The sequence below is a fragment of the Trematomus bernacchii genome, unplaced genomic scaffold, assembly GCF_902827165.1.
Source record: "Trematomus bernacchii unplaced genomic scaffold, fTreBer1.1, whole genome shotgun sequence".
Taxonomy (NCBI): domain Eukaryota; kingdom Metazoa; phylum Chordata; class Actinopteri; order Perciformes; family Nototheniidae; genus Trematomus; species Trematomus bernacchii.
Genome location: NW_022987839.1, coordinates 5,634,686 through 5,656,748, shown reverse-complemented (window position 1 = coordinate 5,656,748; position 22,063 = coordinate 5,634,686). Strand labels below are relative to the sequence as shown.

Sequence of the window (22,063 nt, the reverse complement as noted above, 5' to 3'; positions counted from 1 at the left end):
TAACCCTATCGTCTATTCCTTGACCTCGGAGTGAAACGTCATGGGGTTAAGGGATAGTGGATAGGAGAATTCAAGAGGATTTAGGAGAAGAGACTGCGGTACTTTAGAGAATCCGACTGCACTTTCACTATCCAACGTGTTTATGATGCGCCAGCGGAGGTCATAAATGTGCGCCTGCTGCTGTGGGGAAACTATGGAAACTACAGTTTTCTATACAGCGGACTACAACATGGATGTTTAATAAGAACGAGGGACTACTGTAAACTCATCTAGAGACTCTGCACCGTGCTCTGATGCTGTTGTTTTATGCTTTATGAACAGGGACAACAGAGAAACATATTCTTCATGACCAAAGTTGGAATTGAAATAAAAAAGGAAAGTGAAACTTATGCTCGTCACCCTCTCCCTCCGGTCCACATTAATACAAATGATCCCAATACGTATGATTGTATGAAAAGATCTTAAAATCAATACAAATGTATTTATTATAAACGTTAGTCCTTAACATCTATCACTGTGTATATCACCATTCAAACATCTTTTAAAAGTTGAACAAACCCCACACAGCTCAGTAAAGACTGTGAAATGTTGACTTTATTTGATCATTTCAGTAAAAACTAACGTTCATATTTCTCTTTTGGTTATAATACTGATGAACGTTCAAAACAAAGCACTTTGGCAACTTACCACATACGTTTTAAATTGCTTAATAAGCAACCGTAACTTTATACCGATATCATTTCTCGTTCATAATCGGTTGTTTCCGTGAACGGCCGACTGTTGTGTGACGGCAAATGCTGCGGCCGCAAGGCATTGTGGGGCAGCATTTTCTCCTCTCCTTTCGGTTAGGGAGGTCCAGTGGTTCCTAGGCTAAAGGAGGTTATAAAGGAAGTTTGAAACCTCCTTTCCTTTTAATTTAGAGAATTCGAACGGCACTTATCATGGCTGCCACTGAGGGACTTCCGGGTAATTTCACTCCGTTAGGAAGGTTCCTAAGCTAAATGGACTATTCGACCGCAACCCGTGTCAGATTTAGGTTATTGTGGGGAGGTCGAGATAAATCATATTGTTTGGTGGATGCAGTTTGAACCAGAGTAGCAGCATGGAGGTCGGATCGTCACCAAAATAAATAAATAAGTGGTCCGAAAAAAGTTAATGACAAAAAAAAATACACATAACCTTCCTCAGGCAGTGTGTTTGTCCCGGGGACAGGAGACACCCCCTTGATGAGAAACTGTAAGAAATGATCGGGGAATCCCTCCGGAGTGGAGTCATGACGACTGGATCTGAATTATTTTTGTTGTATTTGGTGGTTTGTGTTCCAGCTGTCGATCAGCAACTATATATCCATAATCCACCAGTTAAAGGAAATACAACTAATGGATTGTGTTATATTAGCTGTACAATTTACCACATATGGTGTTCTTAGTTTCCATACCTCCTGTGTTTTACGAGCTACTTATCAAGTCTTGGCAAACGGCATAAAACACGATTAAACGTGATAGTATATAAAACCATGCTCGTATCTACAACCTATAGAAATGCAAAACGGCGTCAGTTTAGACGTAATTCTGTCCCCCTGCTTACCGCATCATTTATGAGAAAACATTTCATAACATTAACACAACATATTCGAGGTGGTTTTAAATAGCATATCCGTATTTATTTATTTCTCCAAGTTATGTTTTTGTGTGCACTCAGGAGTCTCAAACAGGCGTTTGTTTAATCATTTAAAGATTGGCTTTAATCAATGTTTGAAAATGAATTCTTCATATTTGATAAATGAGGTAACATTTTATTTATGGTATTATTTCCACATATTTCTCTCCATTCTTCCTTCTGCCAACGGTGTCGCAGTTTCTCGTCTCTCCCGTTTGTGTGCTTAGTGCGTACGCATGGGTTAGAGTTTGCGTGGAGGACAGCACATTTTCCCGTCAAGTTAGTATTTTATAAATCGCAAACATTGCGTAGAAACTGGCGTACGCCATTTTTTGAGCGTATATCCCTTTATAAATGAGGCCCCTGGAGATTTGAGCTGAGGTTTTGCTCTTTGAGTGTGAGTTTAAATAATTATGCTTTATGTGAGATTTCTGAGACTGTTTTCGGCTGCGCAAATCCAGCACTGCTGAGTTTCTGCCGGTGGACATTGTGAAACGCTTCTGCCCTGCAGTGTACACCTTTACCTTGGATCTGCTCGGATGGGGGGCGGAGCCAGAAACACCTCCCTAAATGGGCGTGGCCAGCAGCAGCTCATCAGCATTTAACTACAGACACAGAATTTTTGGAAAAGGGCTGAAACAGAGGAGTTTATGACATGCTTTAATTCAGGATCTGTTTGGTGTTTTTAGCAAAACACTTTAGAGACAGGTTTTGTAATATATATATATATATATATATATATATATATATATATATATATATATATATATATATCTATATATATATATATAATATATATATATATATATACTTATAGTATATATAATATATATATATATATACTATATATATCTATATATATATATCTATATATATATATATATATATATATATATATATTTACTATGGAGGAGTGGATTGAGGAGTGCCTATCTCCAGAACAAAAAGCACCTAAACGACGACATGTAGAGCTACGTGAAGAGCAGGTAGACCAACTGGAAAAGTATCACCATTCAAAAGCTTTCTGATGCGGGTCTTGAAACAAAGCAGAGAAATTATGACCGTTAGTGGCCACAGGTGCGAAAGCTCTCTCCAGAGCTACTGGAAGCCGAATCTCGGGGACCGGAGAAAGTGGAGCAAAATTCTCGCCACGCAAAGCAACAGCCTAGAACAACCTCAGCCTATACAAGTAACCACGTAAGCCATTCTACTGATGCTGGACAGTTTTTCAGTGGGTGCACAATAAACGGCAACATACACATTAATGTAAATAAATAGCCAAATAATGGATCAACGCTCTCCGTCTAATATGTTCGCTAGCTGTTGTTAGTGTTAGTCAACAGAGGGACTATTTTATTTTGAACATCATTATTTACTAATAAAAACTATATAGATTAGAGTGTGTATTTTTCTTTCATATTGCCACACTTGGTAACCGTTTTATAAAAGCTGAGGGGGTTGTCCGCTTCGCGTCGGGCCGAACCACGCCCCTTAGCTGTGATATAATGAGCATATACCACGGCCTGTCGTGAGCTATTGCTTAAATCTACAATGAAAGAAGCTCTGGTGCTTTCTCTCTCTCATGCTTTACAAGAGAAACAACAACATACAAATACATCAATATCGATATTCAACACATATTTAGAGCAAAGTTTACATTTTCATGCAGAGAAATATGAGTTGAGGTTAACAGAAATCCTCCTGAGCAGTGACAGCCTCCATGGCTAAACAGACACAGGAAGGAGCGCCGCCTAAAGAAACTCCAACATCTACAGAACAACTCATGAGAAGATGTTAAAGCACATCCCATAATGTTTGATTGACAGCTGATCTCTGTGCAGTGAAGACATGAACAATCAGCTCTCAGCAACAATGATGGACACACAATGAGTTTAAGAAGTAGAAGAGTTCCTCAAATGACTTCAGGCTATTTCAGTTTACAAAACTCAGCTGTGGTTCCATAAGGATAACCAAGCCAAACTCCAGCATGTAGCGGCTGAGTGAATGTGGTCTGGACTCTGTGGAGGAGAGTCATGGTTTCAGAGATGCTGTAGAAGGACAGAATACCTGCTCTGTGATCCAGGTACACTCCTACTCTGGAGGACCGAGGACCTGAGAGGGGAGTGATGATATTGTTGTGACGAAATGAATAACTGCTTTGGAAACACTCTAACGACCAAGATTTGTCATTGTATCCAAATCTACATCCATTCCCACTCCCTGCTCTGCTGATATTCTTGTATGCGACTGCTACATAAACTTCTCCCCCCCCTCTCCACTTCACCTCCCAGTAACAACGTCCAGTCAGACTCTCTCTACTCAGGACCTGAGGCCATACAGTGAATCTGTCTGGGTAACTAGAAGACTGTTGTTGTCCCATGCGTGTTGCTTTTCTGCTCCCCTCAGATAATAACAGCTTTGTGTGTGCTGTGTTTGGATCCAGTGTGATTTCCTGTGAATATTTTAAGAACCCAGCTCTGGTGGTGGGCTCTGCTGCTGACAGTAAAACATCCACTTCAGTCGGTGAGACGTTTGTCCATTCCTCTCTCAGGACGTCCTGTAGTTTGTCTCTGACTGCTGACAGGGCCGCCGTCACGTCCTCAAAGTAGCTCAGAGGACGGATGTTGATGCTGGATGAGTGTGTAGGTTCACTGAGGGCTGACAGTGAGGGGTAGCTGTGCAGAAACTGGTTGTGATCCTCCGTGTGAGACAGCAGCTTCAGCTCAGCGTCTCTCCTCTTCAGCTCAGCCATCTCCTGCTCCAGCTTCTCCTGAAGCTCTTTGACTCGACTCACTTCTCTCTTCTGCTGGGATCTGACCTGCTGCTTCACATCAGAGCTTCTTTTCTCCATGAGACGGATCAGCTCAGTGAACGTCTTCTCACTGTCCTCCACTGCTTTATCAGCAGAGCCATTGACGGCCTCCACCTCCTTCTGAAGCCGCTTCACCTCCTTCTCTCTGTCCTGGATTCTCTGCTGGATGTTTTGTCGACTCCCCTCCAGCTCTCTCTGCCTCTCAGTCCTTTCTGCTGCAGCTGACACTGTGTCGTGGCCTTTGTGTTCGTCCACAGAGCAGAGATAACAGATACACTGCTGATCAGTGCGGCAGAACATCTTCATCACCTCGTCGTGACGAGAGCAGATGTTCTCCTGGAGCTTCTTGGAGGGCTCCACCAGCTTGTGCTTTTTAAAGGCAGGCAATTCATAATGAGGCTGGAGGTGTTGGTCACAATAAGATACAAGACACACGAGGCAGGACTTACAGGCTCTCAGTTTCCTCCCATTGCAGACATCACAGGCCACATCTTCAGCTCCAGCATAGCAGTGATCAGCAGGAGCAGCTTGGAGTCCAGTCTTCTTCAGCTCCTCCACTAAAGCTGCTAACATGGTGTTTTTCAGCAGGACAGGCCTCGGTTTGAAGCTCTGCCTACACTGAGGGCAGCTGTGGATCTTCTTCTCATCCCCTCGATCCCAGAAGCCTTTAATACACTTCATGCAGTAGCTGTGTCCACAGGAAGTCGTCACCGGATCCTTCAGTAGATCCAGACAGATCGAACACGAGAAGGTTTCCCGGTCCAGCTGAACTCTTTTCTGCGCCATTTCACCTCTCAGTGGCAGCGAGTGTCTGAGTTTCACTTCCTGAGCAGTGATGATACCTGTATTAAGCAGGTGAAACAGGAGTAATGAGGACACAGCGTGTTATGTTTCCTTCCGGATCACTTCTCTGGTTGTTTTATTACACAACAAAATCATTTAAACATATTAACTCGCTCTAATATGCATTTCATAAACAAACATTTCAATTGTATTTCAAATTCAGCAAACATCTCTTGTACCTCAAATACATTTTTCAACAGTATTAAACCTGTATTAAATACTACTCTTCTATATACTGCAAGTCAAAAGTAACATATCATGACCCATTGAAACTGTCATGTGACAATTAAACTTCTGCCATTAATTGCATGTTACTAAAATGCATAAACTGGAGAATAATAATTATGTTAACACTCAGTATTTCAGTCTTAGTGTAAGAAACATCCCAGTATTAACCTTACTGTTTTTACTAACAGTAACTAACTTATCATTTGCATAAAGTGCATATTTATTCCAAACTCACAATAACTATATCTGTACTGGAAATATTCTGTGTGCGGGAGCCTTCAGAAATAATGTCACACTTGTATTATTAACGCGGCAGACCCTCTTATTATACATCCATGGGCAGACCACGTTGTCCCCAAAATGGCGCCGCACCGGGGGAGCTATGCTGATACACACACTATTTCACTCCTTTAAACACGTAAACAGTACGACAAACACTTTAAACTGTTAGCGGACCGTCACATTATATAGGCAAACCTTATGGGGCATTCATTATGATGTGTGCACAGTTTACTAACCTGTATTAAGCCGGCGAAACAGGACCAATGAGTCCACGGTGTCATGTGTTTCCTTCCAGATCGCTTCTGAGGAAACACCGGAAACGTCCGTCCCTCTAAGCGGTACCCCAGAACCATTGTAGCGAACACAAACGTTCCGCCTCTCTACTAACTGTATTCTTATTCTTCTTATTCTTCTTCTTCTTCTTCTTCTTCTTCTTCTTCTTCTTCTTCTTCTTAAATGGCGAATCGCTTCCACTTGGAGCATATATCGCCACCTACTGTTGATTTATTAAATGTTTATACTAAATCCTTGTCCTCAGACCAGTGCTTTTGAGGAATTTGTAGATCAACTTGTTTGCTTCATTTCTTGATTTACTTTCATATATTGACTTGAAATCCATGTCCTTGATGTTGAGTTGTTCCAGTGCAGTTTTCAGAATGAGTCTTTGTCTGTTATAATCCGGGCAGCTAAAAAATACATGATGTATTGTCTCTGGTTGTTGGCAACCATCACAATTGCCATTTGGATGTTTTCCAATCAGTTGCAGTGATGAGTTTAATCCAGAGTGACCCACTTTTATCCTGCTGTTAATGCTCTGTTCTCTTCTACTACTCCCCCAAGTGCTTCCCGTTCCTACTTCCCTTTGTATCTGGTATAAATGTCTTCCTTTGGTGTTACTCTCCCATAGTTTTTGCCATTGTTGCTTGATAACAACTTTTGTAACAGATTTGACTTCTGCTCTACTGATGGGTACCATAATATCAATCAACCACATTTTGCCAGTTGATCCACTACCTCATTCCCTCTAATACCCACATGCGCTGGAACCCACACACATTGAACAACAATTCCCAGATGAACTAACCTAAACATGATGTGTAAAATTTCATGTAAAATATCCTGACGACATTCTGAAGAGAAGTTGTTTATACTCTCCAGAGCTGCACTGGAGTCAGAGCAAATGACCACTCGCATTGGCTGTATTTCCTCTACCCACTGAAGTGCTAGTGAGATAGCCATCATCTCTACTGTATATACTGCGATATGATCACTCGTCCGCTTTCCCACTTTTACTTTTAATTCGGGAACATAAAATGCACAACTAGTTTGACCATTTTCTGGATTTTTGGATCCATCAGTAAATATTTGTATAAACTGCCCATATTGTTCATGTAGAACAGTATTCACATAAGCCTGTACATTAATTTTGTTTTTCATTGAATGTAACCGTTTCAATAAAGATACATTTTCTATAGGTTGAGGTAGCAACCATGGTGGAACAGCTGATAACAACACCGTAGGACTAATATTCCATTCTTTAACTTTGAATTCCTTACATAATTCCGAAACACAAACACAAAAACTTTCTTTTTTAATTTTGTTACTTTCCCAACTTGTTTTTACAGTTTGTTTCATGGGCGTCGCAGCCATTATATGAGGGTGGGACAAGTCCCCCCCACTTTTTCAAATGATTAGTTTAGACCCCCCCACTTTTACTATGCGCAAAGTCCGTGGATCGGTCTATCCACTCGCCGCACTTTGTAGAGCGCTGTGTCAGTGCTTCACTATCAAATGAAATCCATTCCACTTGCTTATTGAGAGAATGCCCAAATCAATGAAACTCCGTACCATGTTTTCACTGCTACTTTGTACCAAGGCAGATTCTCACATAGCGCGCGCATGTTCAGGGAGTGTTGTCATAGTTGGACAGCTCAGATCTGTTGTATGAAGCGATGCCGGTAGCGGAGGTAAGGCACACACACCAAATGTTCAGGAAATGGTTAATACAGCGAAAATCAAAGCTGACGATCTCTTGGTTTGATATGTTTTCTCCCCCAGACAACATGGACATAAGAACATTTTTTTCAAAGAAGAGGAAAGTAAGCCATCAGCTGGTAGCAGTTAATCAGTTAACATGGCAGCGTCTCACTTCTGGAGAGGAGTTTCGTCTTTATGTCATGATAGAGAGATACAAATACTGAATAGTTTAGATGAGAAAAGGCATCGAAATGCCAGGTTACTAGTATTTATCATGTAAACAGGGAACATGAATAACCCGATCTCTCTGTGCTCATGTAAACACCATATCCCCAATATGATCATAACCAGGATAATACTCATAAACGGCTTACTGATGTCCATGTAGAGACGCAGTCAGTGTGTTTTACTGGAGCCTCAGTTCGATAAGAGATTATTTTCTGAGTTCTTTAACTTAGGTACTCTCTCTCAAAATGGTAATGTGCATTATGTTTTAATTATACTTCTTATCATTCAGAAGCTTTTTGTGTGTGTTTATGTTTTACTGAGTGCTTATAGGCTATTTCCATCCCAGTATTCAGTTAACTATTTATTTTCTGTGCACATTACATAGACTAGCTAATATTCTACCTACTGCTTGGGACTTTGAGTCTTCAAAATGTCCAATGTCACAGACTGGGACTTACTTTAGAGTCAGTTGTATTTACATTCAGTATGACTTGTTATGATTCAATGTGAAAGAGTATACTGCTCAATAAATAATTATCACTTCACCACCTCTCTTGACATCTAGGCACTTGAGAGTGAGTCAGAGGCAGAATACAGGGACAGTGGAGAGAGGTCCATTGCTGAGGTGAGTGATGAAAGGGAAATGACAGTTGAGAGTAAATTGTGATGTGGACTCTCATCCCAGGATTTTAAGGAAATCAGTGGGGATATTGAACAGGAAACATTTCAGTCAAGGGGCATCATATGACCAATATAGACAGAAGAGCAACATTTATTTGAACATTTAAGTCAATGATACCATTCCTAGGTGAACTTAACATCCGTATGGAGTCAGATCAGTCTCAATATTAATAAATGCTCACAGAAGGATTCACAAATGTATTTTGCGATTTATATATAAATGACTCTCCACAACAATATCTCTCAATGCACTCACAAATAATTATTGTTGTATATAAATGTACAAAAAATGGGCATTTAAACTGCTTTTTATTAATTCAAAGACGGCTCTGAATTAATAATCAAATATGTTTCCTTTCTTTACTACTGGATGAAATTACAAACTGTACCCATCATTTTCCTCATGCTAGTATAGCCACATAAAAGTATCAAACCACCTGTTAAAATGCACCAGAATACAGGAAATCTATTTTTTATTTCGCCCCCACACCCCCCGTTAAAAATGTCCCCCCCACATTCAGGATGCTTCCTACGCCCATGGTTTGTTTAGTAGGGTGAGTATCTTTATGGCCCTGTAGATTTGCCCAGTAATTAACAATTAACTGTTTTCTCCTCAAAAAAATTGGTATTTCTCCGACCTCTACCTGAAGTGCCGACACTGGTGTAGATCTGACTGCCCCACAGCATATCCTTAGTGCTTGTGCCTGGACTCTATCTAATTTTTGAAGAGAAGAGTATGCAGCTGAACCATACACTATTAGTCCGTATTCTATGGCTGATCTAATTAATGCTGTGTATACGTTCCTCAAAGCAGCTTTATCAGCCCCCCACTTAGTGCCTGCCAAGCACCTCATAACATTTAAAACCCTTTTACATTTATCTACTACTTTATCAATGTGAGTACTCCATGTGACTCTCTCGTCCAACCATATTCCCAGAAATGTAAATGTCTTCACTTTCTTTAGTTCTTGTCCATAAAGTTTTAACCTAACCTCCTCACCTATCCTTTTCCTCGTAAAAAATAAAGTTTCAGTTTTTTCCACCGACAATCTAAACCCCCATGTCAGAGACCAGCTTTCAATTTCCGTAATGGCTTCCTGAATCTTACCTACAATATAATTTACATTTCTGCCCCTTTTCCAAATAGCTCCATCATCTGCAAAAAGTGACTTACCGATATCAGATCCTACTTGTGTATATATATCATTTATCATGATAGAAAACAAAAGAGGACTAATTACACTCCCCTGTGGGGTTCCATTTTCAACTTCATGCCTTCGAGAATAAGAATTGCCAACTCGGACTCTGATGGCACGGCCAAACAAAAAATCCATAATCCAATTATATACATTACCTCCCAGACCCATAATGTCCAGTTTAATTAATAATCCTTCCTTCCACATCATATCGTAAGCTTTTCCCACATCAAAGAAAACAGCTACAACACACTCCTTATTCGCTTGGGCTTTCCTAACTTCAGATTCCAGGCACAGCAGTGGATCTAAAGTACTCCGCCCTCTTCTAAACCCACTCTGATAAGGAGTCATTAGTTCATTTTTCTCAACGTAGTATGTCAGCCTTTCTGTTATCATTCTTTCCATAACTTTACACAAGTGCGATGTCAGAGCTATAGGTCTATAACTGCCTGGACTAGTTGTACTAACTGTATTTCTCAACCCCGTTAGTGAAATGAAAATAAACAAATGTACAAAAGTTAATGCATATAACACTCAATAATAATACATATCACTTTAATGTGGAAACACATATACACATGTGCCTGTTGATTGTGTATATGAGTCATATATGTATATAGGTTTCAAGGCTTTTATTGTCATTTGTACATAGCTACAGTGTAGATATGTCAATGAAAATCTTAGGTCACAGGCTCCTCCAACAGTGCAACACAATATAACAGATACAATAGTTAAAATAATGCCCCCCCCTCCCTGTGAGCCCACTGTGCTCTGATTGGTCAGCTCGCCCACTCTGTTCTGATGAGTCCACCACCGTTACAGCGGAACATCAGTGATTATGTGTTACAATGGCGTTAGCAACCAGAAAATGACACCAGTAATGACAAACAGATGAGAATGCTGCGTGGGGTCTGGGTGCCGTGTTGGCGGGACGTTGCGGGGCTCGCTGCTCCGCCCTTTGAGGCTCGAGGAGCAGACAGTGTGAGCTGTATTACTGGTGTTGTTTCCTGGTTGCTGCGTGGGGTCTGCGAGACAGCGAGACACCGCGGATCTCAGCCTGAGCACAAACACAGTGTGCGAAGATCCGCGTAACACCGCGGCTGAGAAAAGATAAGGCTGAGTGAGTGTGTGTGTGAGGAGCTGTTACGTCACTATGCCCGTTACGTCACCATACTCAGCAAGAAAAAAATTGAAAAATTAAAATCTCCAACGAGGCGTTCTGGGCATAGACAGGTATTTTCTGTGTTAGAGTTTTACTCGCTACAGGGTGTACTTTGTGAGTTTTTGACTCTCCAGACCGTTTACATGCATAAAAAGCTACATAACACACAAGGGGACGGGTAATAACCAGAAAAGCATGACATGGGACCTTTAACACAATTCTCAAAACCACACACCAAATTTCTCTTGCTAAATGAAGCACTGCAACCAAAACTGCATCAACACTTACCAAAACCTAACTTTTGCACCAAATGGCGCACACTTCACTTATAGTACATGACACTTTGTCCAACTACACATGTGGTGCTTTATCTAAAGCACACTCATCTGTTTCCTCTATGTAGAGAATTCTTCATATAAAGATTTTTCAAGTCTAGAAAATATGTGCAGAGACACAAATATACTGTTGTTCTACTTTTATTTTTCTCCAAAAAGAATTGGTGCAACATTCATGCAGATCAAATAGTTGTGTAAACAAAATGATGCCTCAAACACAGTAAATGTAAAGGAAAACTTTGAAACAAAAGAACAGAGGAGAGAAAAGTGCTTAGGGTGCATCTCGCTGCCTAGCTGGGTCTGGCCTCAGCAACTCATCCACATCACACGCAGTATCTTCCCTGGCTAAACATCGAGGGAAGAAGCGTCTTGAGTGTCGTATCCCTGGATAGCACTCACATCAATGTCATCACATGCCTCTTCCATTGCCTCCAAAAGAGTCAAGCGCTCGTATGGCTGACGGTCACACCTTCCACCGCCATGCCGAAAATAACTCTTCTATCGGATTTAGAAATGGAGAGTAGGGTGGAAGTTACAGAAGCAGAAATTGTGGGTGATCAACGAACCAGTTTTGGACGGTGGCTGCTCGATGAAAGCTGACATTGTCCCATACAATTACGTATCTGAGCTGCAAAAAAACATATATATCCTGAACAATGACTAACTGCACTCAAAACAACATACATTCTTATCGAAACCCAACTTTTGCACCAAATGGCACACTTCATTTATAGTAGCATACTATAGCACACTTACTGTTATGGGCTTTCTTCTGTATGTAGAAAATTATGCACTACAGAAAAATGTGCAGAAACACCAATATTCTGTTGAAACAAAACATTTGTATTTCTCTCCACAACAAAATGTATGCACAGCAAACACAGTTGGAGCTGTGTGACCAAAAGTATGCTCTCTATCGGACACATAATGGAAAAGACAGCTTTAACCGTTATGCTGCAAATAAACTCTTCAATTGACTTCAGGTCATCCCCTCTCTCTCTCATCCTCCCTCTCTCTCTCATCCCCCCTCTCTCTCATCCTCCCTCTCTTCCTCTTGCTGCTATCCATGTATCCATTGTTGTAAAAAAATGTATTATGTGGAGCCTTGTTCAAATGCTTACATCCTGATTGCTGAGTCAACAACAAAGCATTTCCGTGTTCATGTTCATTTGGCACGTGTATGTGTTGATTGATTCATGTTTGTAGCATTTTTAATGGCAGTGTTTTGAAAATGACAAACAGCTGAAAATGTCAGATTTCTGTGTCTTACTTAGAGAGCCGTGTGCAGTGTTTTGCAAAAAGTGCCAAGTTGAATTGCAAATTGGGTTCAGAGCTGAAAATGTGTTTAGAGTTCTGGAGATTTGAGCTGAGGTTTTGCTCTTTGAGTGTGAGTTTAAATAATTATGCTTTATGTGAGATTTCTGAGACTGTTTTAGGCTGCGCAAATCCAGCACTGCTGAGTTTCTGCCGGTGGACATTGTGAAACGCGTCTGCACTGCAGTGTTCACCTTTACCTTGGATCTGCTCGGGTGGGGGGCGGAGCCAGAAACACCTCCCTAAAGGGGCGTGGCCAGCAGCAGCTCATCAGCATTTAACTACAGACACAGAATCAGAACTTTTGGAAAAGGGCTGAAACAGAGGAGTTTGTGACATGCTTTAATTCAGGATCTGTTTGGTATTTTGAGCAAAACACTTTAGAGACAGGTTTTGTATATATATATATGAGACTATAATATATTTTTGAAACACTATATAATATAATACGTGACCATTAAGAGAAAAGTTTAAAAACAAATCTATATTCTGACTTAAATCACTTTTGGTCAGATCTCACATTTTGTTCACGTGTGGTCCTAATCCCCTTCCGTAGAGGATAACAAACAACTACATGTATTTCAAATTCAACTCAACTTAGTGCAGCTTCACTGGAGAGGAGAGATCATTCATTTCAAGATTAAAAAAACAAAAGACTGAGATTTTCACTTGTGTCCTCTTAGCTCTTTTATTAACAAGAAAAAACCCAACGTTTATTTTTTACAGACATTTAAATGTGGCACTCATCTCACATCTTGAAAATAGAAACACAATTTATTACAAACTCAACCTGTTAGCTTTTATTTGAATGTGTTTTCTTTCCTTCTTCAAACTTTCATTTATGCATTCAACACATTGAGACTTAGTCAAAAATAAAAGACCTTTCGAATAAAATATCTACAATGAAAGAAGCTCTGGTGCTTTCTCTCTCTCATGCTTTACAAGAGAAACAACAACATACAAATACATCAATATCGATATTCAACAAATATTTAGAGCAAAGTTTACATTTCCATGCAGAGAAATATGAGTTGAGGTTAACAGAAATCCTCCTGAGCAGTGACAGCCTCCATGGCTAAACAGACACAGGAAGGAGCGCCGCCTAAAGAAACTCCAACATCTACAGAACAACTCATGAGAAGATGTTAAAGCACATCCCATAATGTTTGATTGACAGCTGATCTCTGTGCAGTGAAGACATGAACAATCAGCTCTCAGCAACAATGATGGACACACAATGAGTTTAAGAAGTAGAAGAGTTCCTCAAATGACTTCAGGCTATTTCAGTTTACAAAACTCAGCTGTGGATTCATAACAAAGCCAAAATCCAGCATGTAGCGGCTGAGTGAATGTGGTCTGGACTCTGTGGAGGAGAGTCATGGTTTCAGAGATGCTGTAGAAGGACAGAATACCTGCTCTGTGATCCAGGTACACTCCAACTCTGGAGGACTGAGGACCTGAGACGGGAGTGCAGATATTGTTGTAACTAAATGAATAACTTTTTTTGTAACAATATAACGCCCAGGATTTGTCATTTAGTCCAAATCCACTTTCAGTCCCACTCCCTGCTCTGCTGATATTCTTGTATGCGACTGCTACACGAACTCCTGCCCCTCTCAACTCCACCTCCCAGTAACAACGTCCAGTCAGACTCTCTCTACTCAGGACCTGAGGATAATAATCAGTGAATCTGTCTGGGTGACTAGAATAAGACTGTTGTTGTCCCATGTTTGTTGCTTTTCTGCTCCCCTCAGATAATAACAGCCGTGTGAATGCTGTGTTTGGATCCAGAGTGATCTCCTGTGAATATTTTAAGAACCCAGCTCTGGTGGTGGGCTCTGCTGCTGACAGTAAAACATCCACTTCAGTCGGTGAGACGTTTGTCCATTCCTCTCTCAGGACGTCCTGTAGTTTGTCTCTGACTGCTGACAGGGCCGCCGTCACGTCGTCAAAGTAGCGCAGAGGACGGATGTTGATGCTGGATGAGTGTGTAGGTTCACTGAGGGCTGACAGTGAGGGGTAGCTGAGCAGAAACTGGTTGTGATCCTCTGTGTGAGACAGCAGCTTCAGCTCAGCGTCTCTCCTCTTCAGCTCAGCCATCTCCTGCTCCAGCTTCTCCTGAAGCTCTTTGACTCGACTCACTTCTCTCTTCTGCTGGGATCTGAGCTGCTGCTTCACATCAGAGCTTCTTTTCTTCATGAGACGGATCAGCTCACTGAACATCTTCTCACTGTCCTTCACTGCTTTATCAGCAGAGCCATTGACGGCCTCCACCTCCTGCTGAAGCAGCTTCACCTCCTTCTCTCTGTCCTGGATTCTCTGCTGGATGTTTTCTCGACTCCCCTCCAGCTCTCTCTGCCTATCAGTCCTTTCTGCTGCAGCTGACACTGTGTCGTGGCCTTTGTGTTCGTCCACAGAGCAGAGATAACAGATACACTGCTGATCAGTGCGGCAGAACATCTTCATCACCTCGTCGTGACGAGAGCAGATGTTCTCCTGGAGCTTCTTGGAGGGCTCCACCAGCTTGTGCTTTTTAAAGGCAGGCAATTCATAATGAGGCTGGAGGTGTTTGTCACAATAAGATATAAGACACACGAGGCAGGACTTACAGGCTCTCAGTTTTCTCCCAGTGCAGACATCACAGGCCACGTCTTCAGCTCCAGCATAGCAGTGATCAGCAGGAGCAGCTTGGAGTCCAGTCTTCTTCAGCTCCTCCACTAAAGCTGCTAACATGGTGTTTTTCAGCAGGACAGGCCTCGGTTTGAAGCTCTGCCTACACTGAGGGCAGCTGTGGATCTTCTTCTCATCCTCTCCGTCCCAGAAGCCTTTAATACACTTCATGCAGTAGCTGTGTCCACAGGAAGTCGTCACCGGATCCTTCAGTAGATCCAGACAGATCGAACACGAGAAGATTTCCCGGTCCAGCTGAACTCTTTTCTGCGCCATTTCACCTCTCAGTGGCAGCGAGTGTCTGAGTTTCACTTCCTGAGCAGTGATGATACCTGTATTAAGCAGGTGAAACAGGAGTAATGAGGACACAGCGTGTTGTTTCCTTCCGGATCACTTCTCTGGTTGTTTTATTACACAACAAAATCATTTAAACATATTAACTCTCTCTAATATGCATTTCATAAACAAACATTTCAATTGTATTTCAAATTCAGCAAACATCTCTTGTACTTCAAATACATTTTTCAACAGTATTAAACCTGTATTAAATACTACTCTTCTATATACTGCAAGTCAAAAGTAACATATCATGACCCATTGAAACAGTCATGTGACAATTAAACTTCTGCCATTAATTGCATGTTACTAAAATGCATAAACTGGAGAATAATAATTATGTTAACACTCAGTATTTCAGTCTTAGTGTAAGAAACATCCCAGTATTAACCTTATTGTTTTTACTAACAGTAACTAACTTATCATTTGTATAAAGTGCATATTTATTCCAAACTCACAATAACTATATCTGTACTGGAAATATTCTGTGTGCGGGAGCCTTTAGAAATAATGTCACACTTGTATTATTAACGCGGCAGACCCTCTTATTATTCATCCATGGGCAGACCACGTTGTCCCCAAAATGGCGCTGCACCGGGGGAGCTATGCTGATACACACACACTATTTCACCCCTTTAAACACGTAAACAGTACTACAAACACTTTAAACTGTTAGCGGACCGTCACATTATATAGGCAAACCTTATGGGGCATTCATTATGATTTGTGCACAGTTTACTAACCTGTATTAAGCCGGCGAAACAGGACCAATGAGTCCACGGTGTCATGTGTTTCCTTCCAGATCGCGTCTGAGGAAACACCGGAAACGTCCGTCCCTCTAAGCGGTACCCCAGAACCATTGTAGCGAACACAATCGTTCCGCCTCTCTTCTTCTTCTTCTTCTTCTTCTTGTCTTTAATGGCGAATCGCTTCCACTTGGAGCATATATCGCCACCTACTGTTGGTTTATTAAATGTTTATACTAAATCCTTGTCCTCAGACCAGTGCTTTTGAGGAATTTGAAGATCAACTTGTTTGCTTCATTTCTTGATTTACTTTCATATATTGACTTGAAATCCATGTCCTTGATGTTGAGTTGTTCCAGTGCAGTTTTCAGAATGAGTCTTTGTCTGTTATAATCCGGGCAGCTAAAAAATACATGCTGTATTGTCTCTGGTTGTTGGCAACCATCACAATTGCCATTTGGATGTTTTCCAATCAGATGCAGTGATGAGTTTAATCCAGAGTGACCCACTTTTATCCTGCTGTTAATGCTCTGTTCTCTTTTACTACTCCCCCAAGTGCTTCCCGTTCCTACTTCCCTTTGTATCCGGTATAAATGTCTTCCTTTGGTGTTACTGTCCCATAGTTTTTGCCATTGTTGCTTGATAACAACTTTTGTAACAGATTTGACTTCTGCTCTACTGATGGGTACCATAATATCAATCTGGTTTGCTTTCAAACCACATTTTGCCAGTTGATCCACTACCTCATTCCCTCTAATACCCACATGCGCTGGAACCCACACAAATTGAACAACAATTCCCAGATGAACTAACCTAAACATGATGTGTAAAATTTCATGTAAAATATCCTGTCGACATTCTGAAGAGAAGTTGTTTATACTCTCCAGAGCTGCACTGGAGTCAGAGCAAATGACCACTCGCATTGGCTGTATTTCCTCTACCCACTGAAGTGCTAGTGAGATAGCCATCATCTCTACTGTATATACTGCGATGTGATCACTCGTCCGCTTTCCCACTTTTACTTTTAATTCGGGAACATAAAATGCACAACTAGTTTGACCATTTTCTGGATTTTTGGATCCATCAGTAAATATTTGTATAAACTGCCCATATTGTTCATGTAGAACAGTATTCACATAAGCCTGTACATTAATTTTGTTTTTCATTGAATGTAACCATTTCAATAAAGATAAATCTACTATAGGTTGAGGTAGCAACCATGGTGGAACAGCTGATAACAACACCGTCGGACTAATATTCCATTCTTTAACTTTGAATTCTTTACATAATTCCGAAACACAAACACAAAAACTTTCTTTTTTCATTTTGTTACTTTCCTAACTTGTTTTTACAGTTTGTTTAGTAGGGTGAGTATCTTTATGGCCCTGTAGATTTGCCCAGTAATTAACAATTAACTGTTTTCTCCTAAAAAAAATTGGTATTTCTCCGACCTCTACCTGAAGTGCCGACACTGGTGTAGATCTGACTGCCCCACAGCATATCCTTAGTGCTTGTGCCTGGACTCTATCTAATTTTTGAAGAGAAGAGTATGCAGCTGAACCATACACTATTAGTCCGTATTCTATGGCTGATCTAATTAATGCTGTGTATACGTTCCTCAAAGCAGCTTTATCAGCCCCCCACTTAGTGCCTGCCAAGCACCTCATAACATTTAAAACCCTTTTACATTTATCTACTACTTTATCAATGTGCGTACTCCATGTGACTCTCTCGTCCAACCATATTCCCAGAAATGTAAATGTCTTCACTTTCTTTAGTTCTTGTCCATAAAGTTTTAACCTAACCTCCTCACCTATCCTTTTCCTCGTAAAAAATAAAGTTTCAGTTTTTTCCACCGACAATCTAAACCCCCATGTCAGAGACCAGCTTTCAATTTCCGTAATGGCTTCCTGAATCTTACCTACAATATCATTTACATTTCTGCCCCTTTTCCAAATAGCTCCATCATCTGCAAAAAGTGACTTACCGATATCAGATCCTACTTGTGTATATATATCATTTATCATGATAGAAAACAAAAGAGGACTAATTACACTCCCCTGCGGGGTTCCATTTTCAACTTCATGCCTTCGAGAATAAGAATTGCCAACTCGGACTCTGATGGCACGGCCAAACAAAAAAATCCATAATCCAATTATATACATTACCTCCCAGACCCATAATGTCCAGTTTTATTAATAATCCTTCCTTCCACATCATATCGTAAGCTTTTCCCACATCAAAGAAAACAGCTACAACACACTCCTTATTCGCTTGGGCTTTCCTAACTTCAGATTCCAGGCACAGCAGTGGATCTAAAGTACTCCGCCCTCTTCTAAACCCACTCTGATAAGGAGTCATTAGTTCATTTTTCTCAACGTAGTATGTCAGCCTTTCTGTTATCATTCTTTCCATAACTTTACACAAGTGCGATGTCAGAGCTATAGGTCTATAACTGCCTGGACTAGTTGTACTAACTGTATTTCTCAACCCCGTTAGTGAAATGAAAATAAACAAATGTACAAAAGTAAATGCATATAACACTCAATAATAATACATATCACTTTAATGTGGAAACACATCCCGGTGCCACACATATACACATGTGCCTGTTGATTGTGTATATATATGAGTCATATATGTATATAGGTTTCAAGGCTTTTATTGTCATTTGTACATAGCTACAGTGTAGATATGTCAATGAAAATCTTAGGTCACAGGCTCCTCCAACAGTGCAACACAATATAACAGATACAATAGTTAAAATAATGCCCCCCCCCCTCCCTGTGAGCCCACTGTGCTCTGATTGGTCAGCTCGCCCACTCTGTTCTGATGAGTCCACCACCGTTACAGCGGAACATCAGTGATTATGTGTTACAATGGCGTTAGCAACCAGAAAATGACACCAGTAATGACAAACAGCTGAGAATGCTGCGTGGGGTCTGGGTGCCGTGTTGTCGGGACGTTGCGGGGCTCGCTGCTCCGCCCTTTGAGGCTCGAGGAGCAGACAGTGTGAGCTGTATTACTGGTGTTGTTTCCTGGTTGCTGCGTGGGGTCTGCGAGACAGCGAGGCACCGCGGATCTCAGCCTGAGCACAAACACAGTGTGCGAAGATCCGCGCAGCACCGCGGCTGAGAAAAGATAAGGCTGAGTGAGTGTGTGTGTGTGAGGAGCTGTTACGTCACTATGCCCGTTACGTCACCATACTCAGCAAGAACAAAATTGAAAAATTAAAATCTCCAACGAGGCGTTCTGGGCATAGACAGGTATTTTCTGTGTTAGAGTTTTACTCGCTACAGGGTGTACTTTGTGAGTTTTTGACTCTCCAGACCGTTTACATGCATACAAAGCTACATAACACACAAGGGGACGGGTAATAACCAGAAAAGCATGACATGGGACCTTTAACACAATTCTCAAAACCACACACCAAATTTCTCTTGCAAAATGAAGCACTGCAACCAAAACTGCATCAACACTTACCAAAGCCTAACTTTTGCACCAAATGGCACACACTTCACTTATAGTACAAGACACTTTGTCCAACTACACATGTGGTGCTTTATCTAAAGCACACTCATCTGTTTCCTCTATGTAGAGAATTCTTCATATAAAGATTTTTCAAGTCTAGAAAATATGTGCAGAGACAAAAATATACTGTTGTTATACTTTTATTTTTCTCCAAAAAGAATTGGTGCAACATTCATGCAGATCAAATAGTTGTGTAAACAAAATGATGCCTCAAACACAGTAAATGTAAAGGAAAACTTTGAAACAAAAGAACAGAGGAGAGAAAAGGTCTTAGGCTGCATCTCGCCGCCTAGCTTGGTCTGGCCTCAGCATCTCATCCACATCACACGCAGTATCTTCCCTGGCTAAACATCGAGGGAAGAAGCGTCTTGAGTGTCGTATCCTTCCCTGGATAGCACTCAAATCAATGTCATCACATGCCTCTTCCATTGCCTCCAAAAGAGTCAAGCGCTCGTATGGCTGACGGTCACACCTTCCACCGCCATGCCGAAAATAACTCTTCTATCGGATTTAGAAATGGAGAGTAGGGTGGAAGATACAGAAGCAGAAATTGTGGGTGGTCAACGAACCAGTTTTGGACGGTGGCTGCTCGATGAAAGCTGACATTGTCCCATACAATTACGTATCTGAGCTGCAAAAAAACATATATATCCTGAACAATGACTAACTGCACTCAAAACAACATACATTCTTATCGAAACCCAACTTTTGCACCAAATGGCACACTTCATTTATAGTAGCATACTATAGCACACTTACTGTTATGGGCTTTCTTCTGTATGTAGAAAAGTATGCACTACAGAAAAATGTGCAGAAACACCAATATTCTGTTGAAACAAAACATTTGTATTTCTCTCCACAACAAAATGTATGCACAGAAAAAACACAGTTGGAGCTGTGTGACCAAAAGTATGCTCTCTATCGGATAGAGTAAATGGAAAAGACAGCTTTAACCGTTATGCTGCAAATAAACTCTTCAACTGACTTCAGTTCATCCTCCCTCTCTTCCTCATCCTCCCTCTCTTCCTCTTGCTGCTGTCCATATATCCATTGTTGTTGTAAAAAGGTATTATGTGGAGCCTTGTTTAAATGCTTACATCCTGATTGCTGAGTCAACAATAAAGCATTTCCGTGTTCATGTTCATTTGGCACGTGTATGTGTTGATTGGTTCATGTTTGTAGCATTTTTAATGGCAGTGTTTTGAAAATGGCAAACAAGAGAAAATGTCAGATTTCTGTGTTTTACTTAGGCCCAATCCCAAACCACTCCCTCGACCCTACCCCTCCGTGGCGGAGTGAACTCCGTCTGTAGCCACACTCGCAGCTCAACGAGGCTCCCTCCTGTCAGATGGAGGGAGTAAATACAGCGGCAAGCTTTGGGACAAACTCCCCTCTCTCCGGCAGAAACAGGAAATGCCGTAACTGTATGTAACAACGGTTTCAAATCAGCATCTCTTAGACAAAAAATGTAAATTAAGAACTCAAATAAAACTCCAAACATCTTTCATTGTGTTACTTTTTTGTAAAGCTCTTTTAGTTTTAAACCTGATGTTTATAAGCTTCTTAGTTTTTGCAACATTCTGTAAATATACACAACTTTATAATAAAATGCACACATTTACCTTTTTCTAGACTAAACACAGGTATGATCCTAAATTAAAAACATATGAGGTTATCATGAGGTTGTTAACATCGCAATTTATCAGTGGATGTTTGCTGGAACTACTTGTAAACAGCGTGTTTCCTGACGGACACACACAGCGTGACTCCGGTCAGGTAGAGACCAGTCTCAAGTCAGCACCGATGCAGACTCGCTGTTTGAGGGCTTGATAGCTCCCTCCACACCTCTCCACACTCGTTGGTTTGGAACAGCACTTAATGTGGCGGACCCTCCGCGCGAACGGAGGGGTAGTGTGTAGGGGTAGGGTGTCGGGGGCGGTTTGGAATTGGGCCTTATGGCGCAGTTCCACTGCAGCGCGGAGCTCGCTTTAAGCGTGCCGTGTCGTGCCGTCCCCTTTTTTGGTTGTGCTTCCACTAGGCCTAGTTCCGGCGCGGCACGGCGC

The 22,063-nt window shown here is 41.3% G+C and overlaps 4 protein-coding genes across 5 annotated transcripts in view; 1 reads left to right on the top strand and 3 right to left on the bottom strand.

Annotated features, from left to right (window-relative positions):
- The window catches only part of LOC117500356 (tripartite motif-containing protein 16-like), a 215,503-nt gene that overhangs the window by 38,349 nt on the left and 155,091 nt on the right, over positions 1–22,063 (top strand). The window lies entirely within an intron of this gene.
- Positions 1–22,063, bottom strand: part of LOC117500355 (tripartite motif-containing protein 16-like) — a 38,863-nt gene that overhangs the window by 10,955 nt on the left and 5,845 nt on the right. The window contains exons 1-2 of one of the 2 annotated variants that reach the window (XM_034153214.1): positions 6,061–6,266; positions 5,297–5,313 (exon numbers count right to left, since the gene is read on the bottom strand). The exons of the other annotated variant lie outside the window; for it this stretch is intronic. The gene's annotated coding sequence lies outside the window, so the exon portion shown is untranslated. Of the gene's footprint in view, positions 1–5,296; positions 5,314–6,060; positions 6,267–22,063 lie in introns of those variants that run through there. 2 annotated transcript variants of the gene reach the window in all.
- LOC117500354 (tripartite motif-containing protein 16-like) lies at positions 3,532–5,257 on the bottom strand. The gene has a single exon (XM_034153212.1). It carries the CDS (start codon positions 5,255–5,257, stop codon positions 3,587–3,589), a length of 1,671 nt encoding a protein of 556 aa, XP_034009103.1. The 3' UTR covers positions 3,532–3,586.
- Positions 13,880–15,663, bottom strand: LOC117500358 (tripartite motif-containing protein 16-like). The gene has a single exon (XM_034153218.1). It carries the CDS (start codon positions 15,661–15,663, stop codon positions 13,996–13,998), a length of 1,668 nt encoding a protein of 555 aa, XP_034009109.1. The 3' UTR covers positions 13,880–13,995.

What these genes read in the sequence shown, in the direction of transcription:
- LOC117500354 (XM_034153212.1), bottom strand. Translation starts at nt 5,257, where the DNA reads ATGGCGCAGAAAAGAGTTCAGCTGGACCGGGAAACCTTCTCGTGTTCG.
- LOC117500358 (XM_034153218.1), bottom strand. Translation starts at nt 15,663, where the DNA reads ATGGCGCAGAAAAGAGTTCAGCTGGACCGGGAAATCTTCTCGTGTTCG.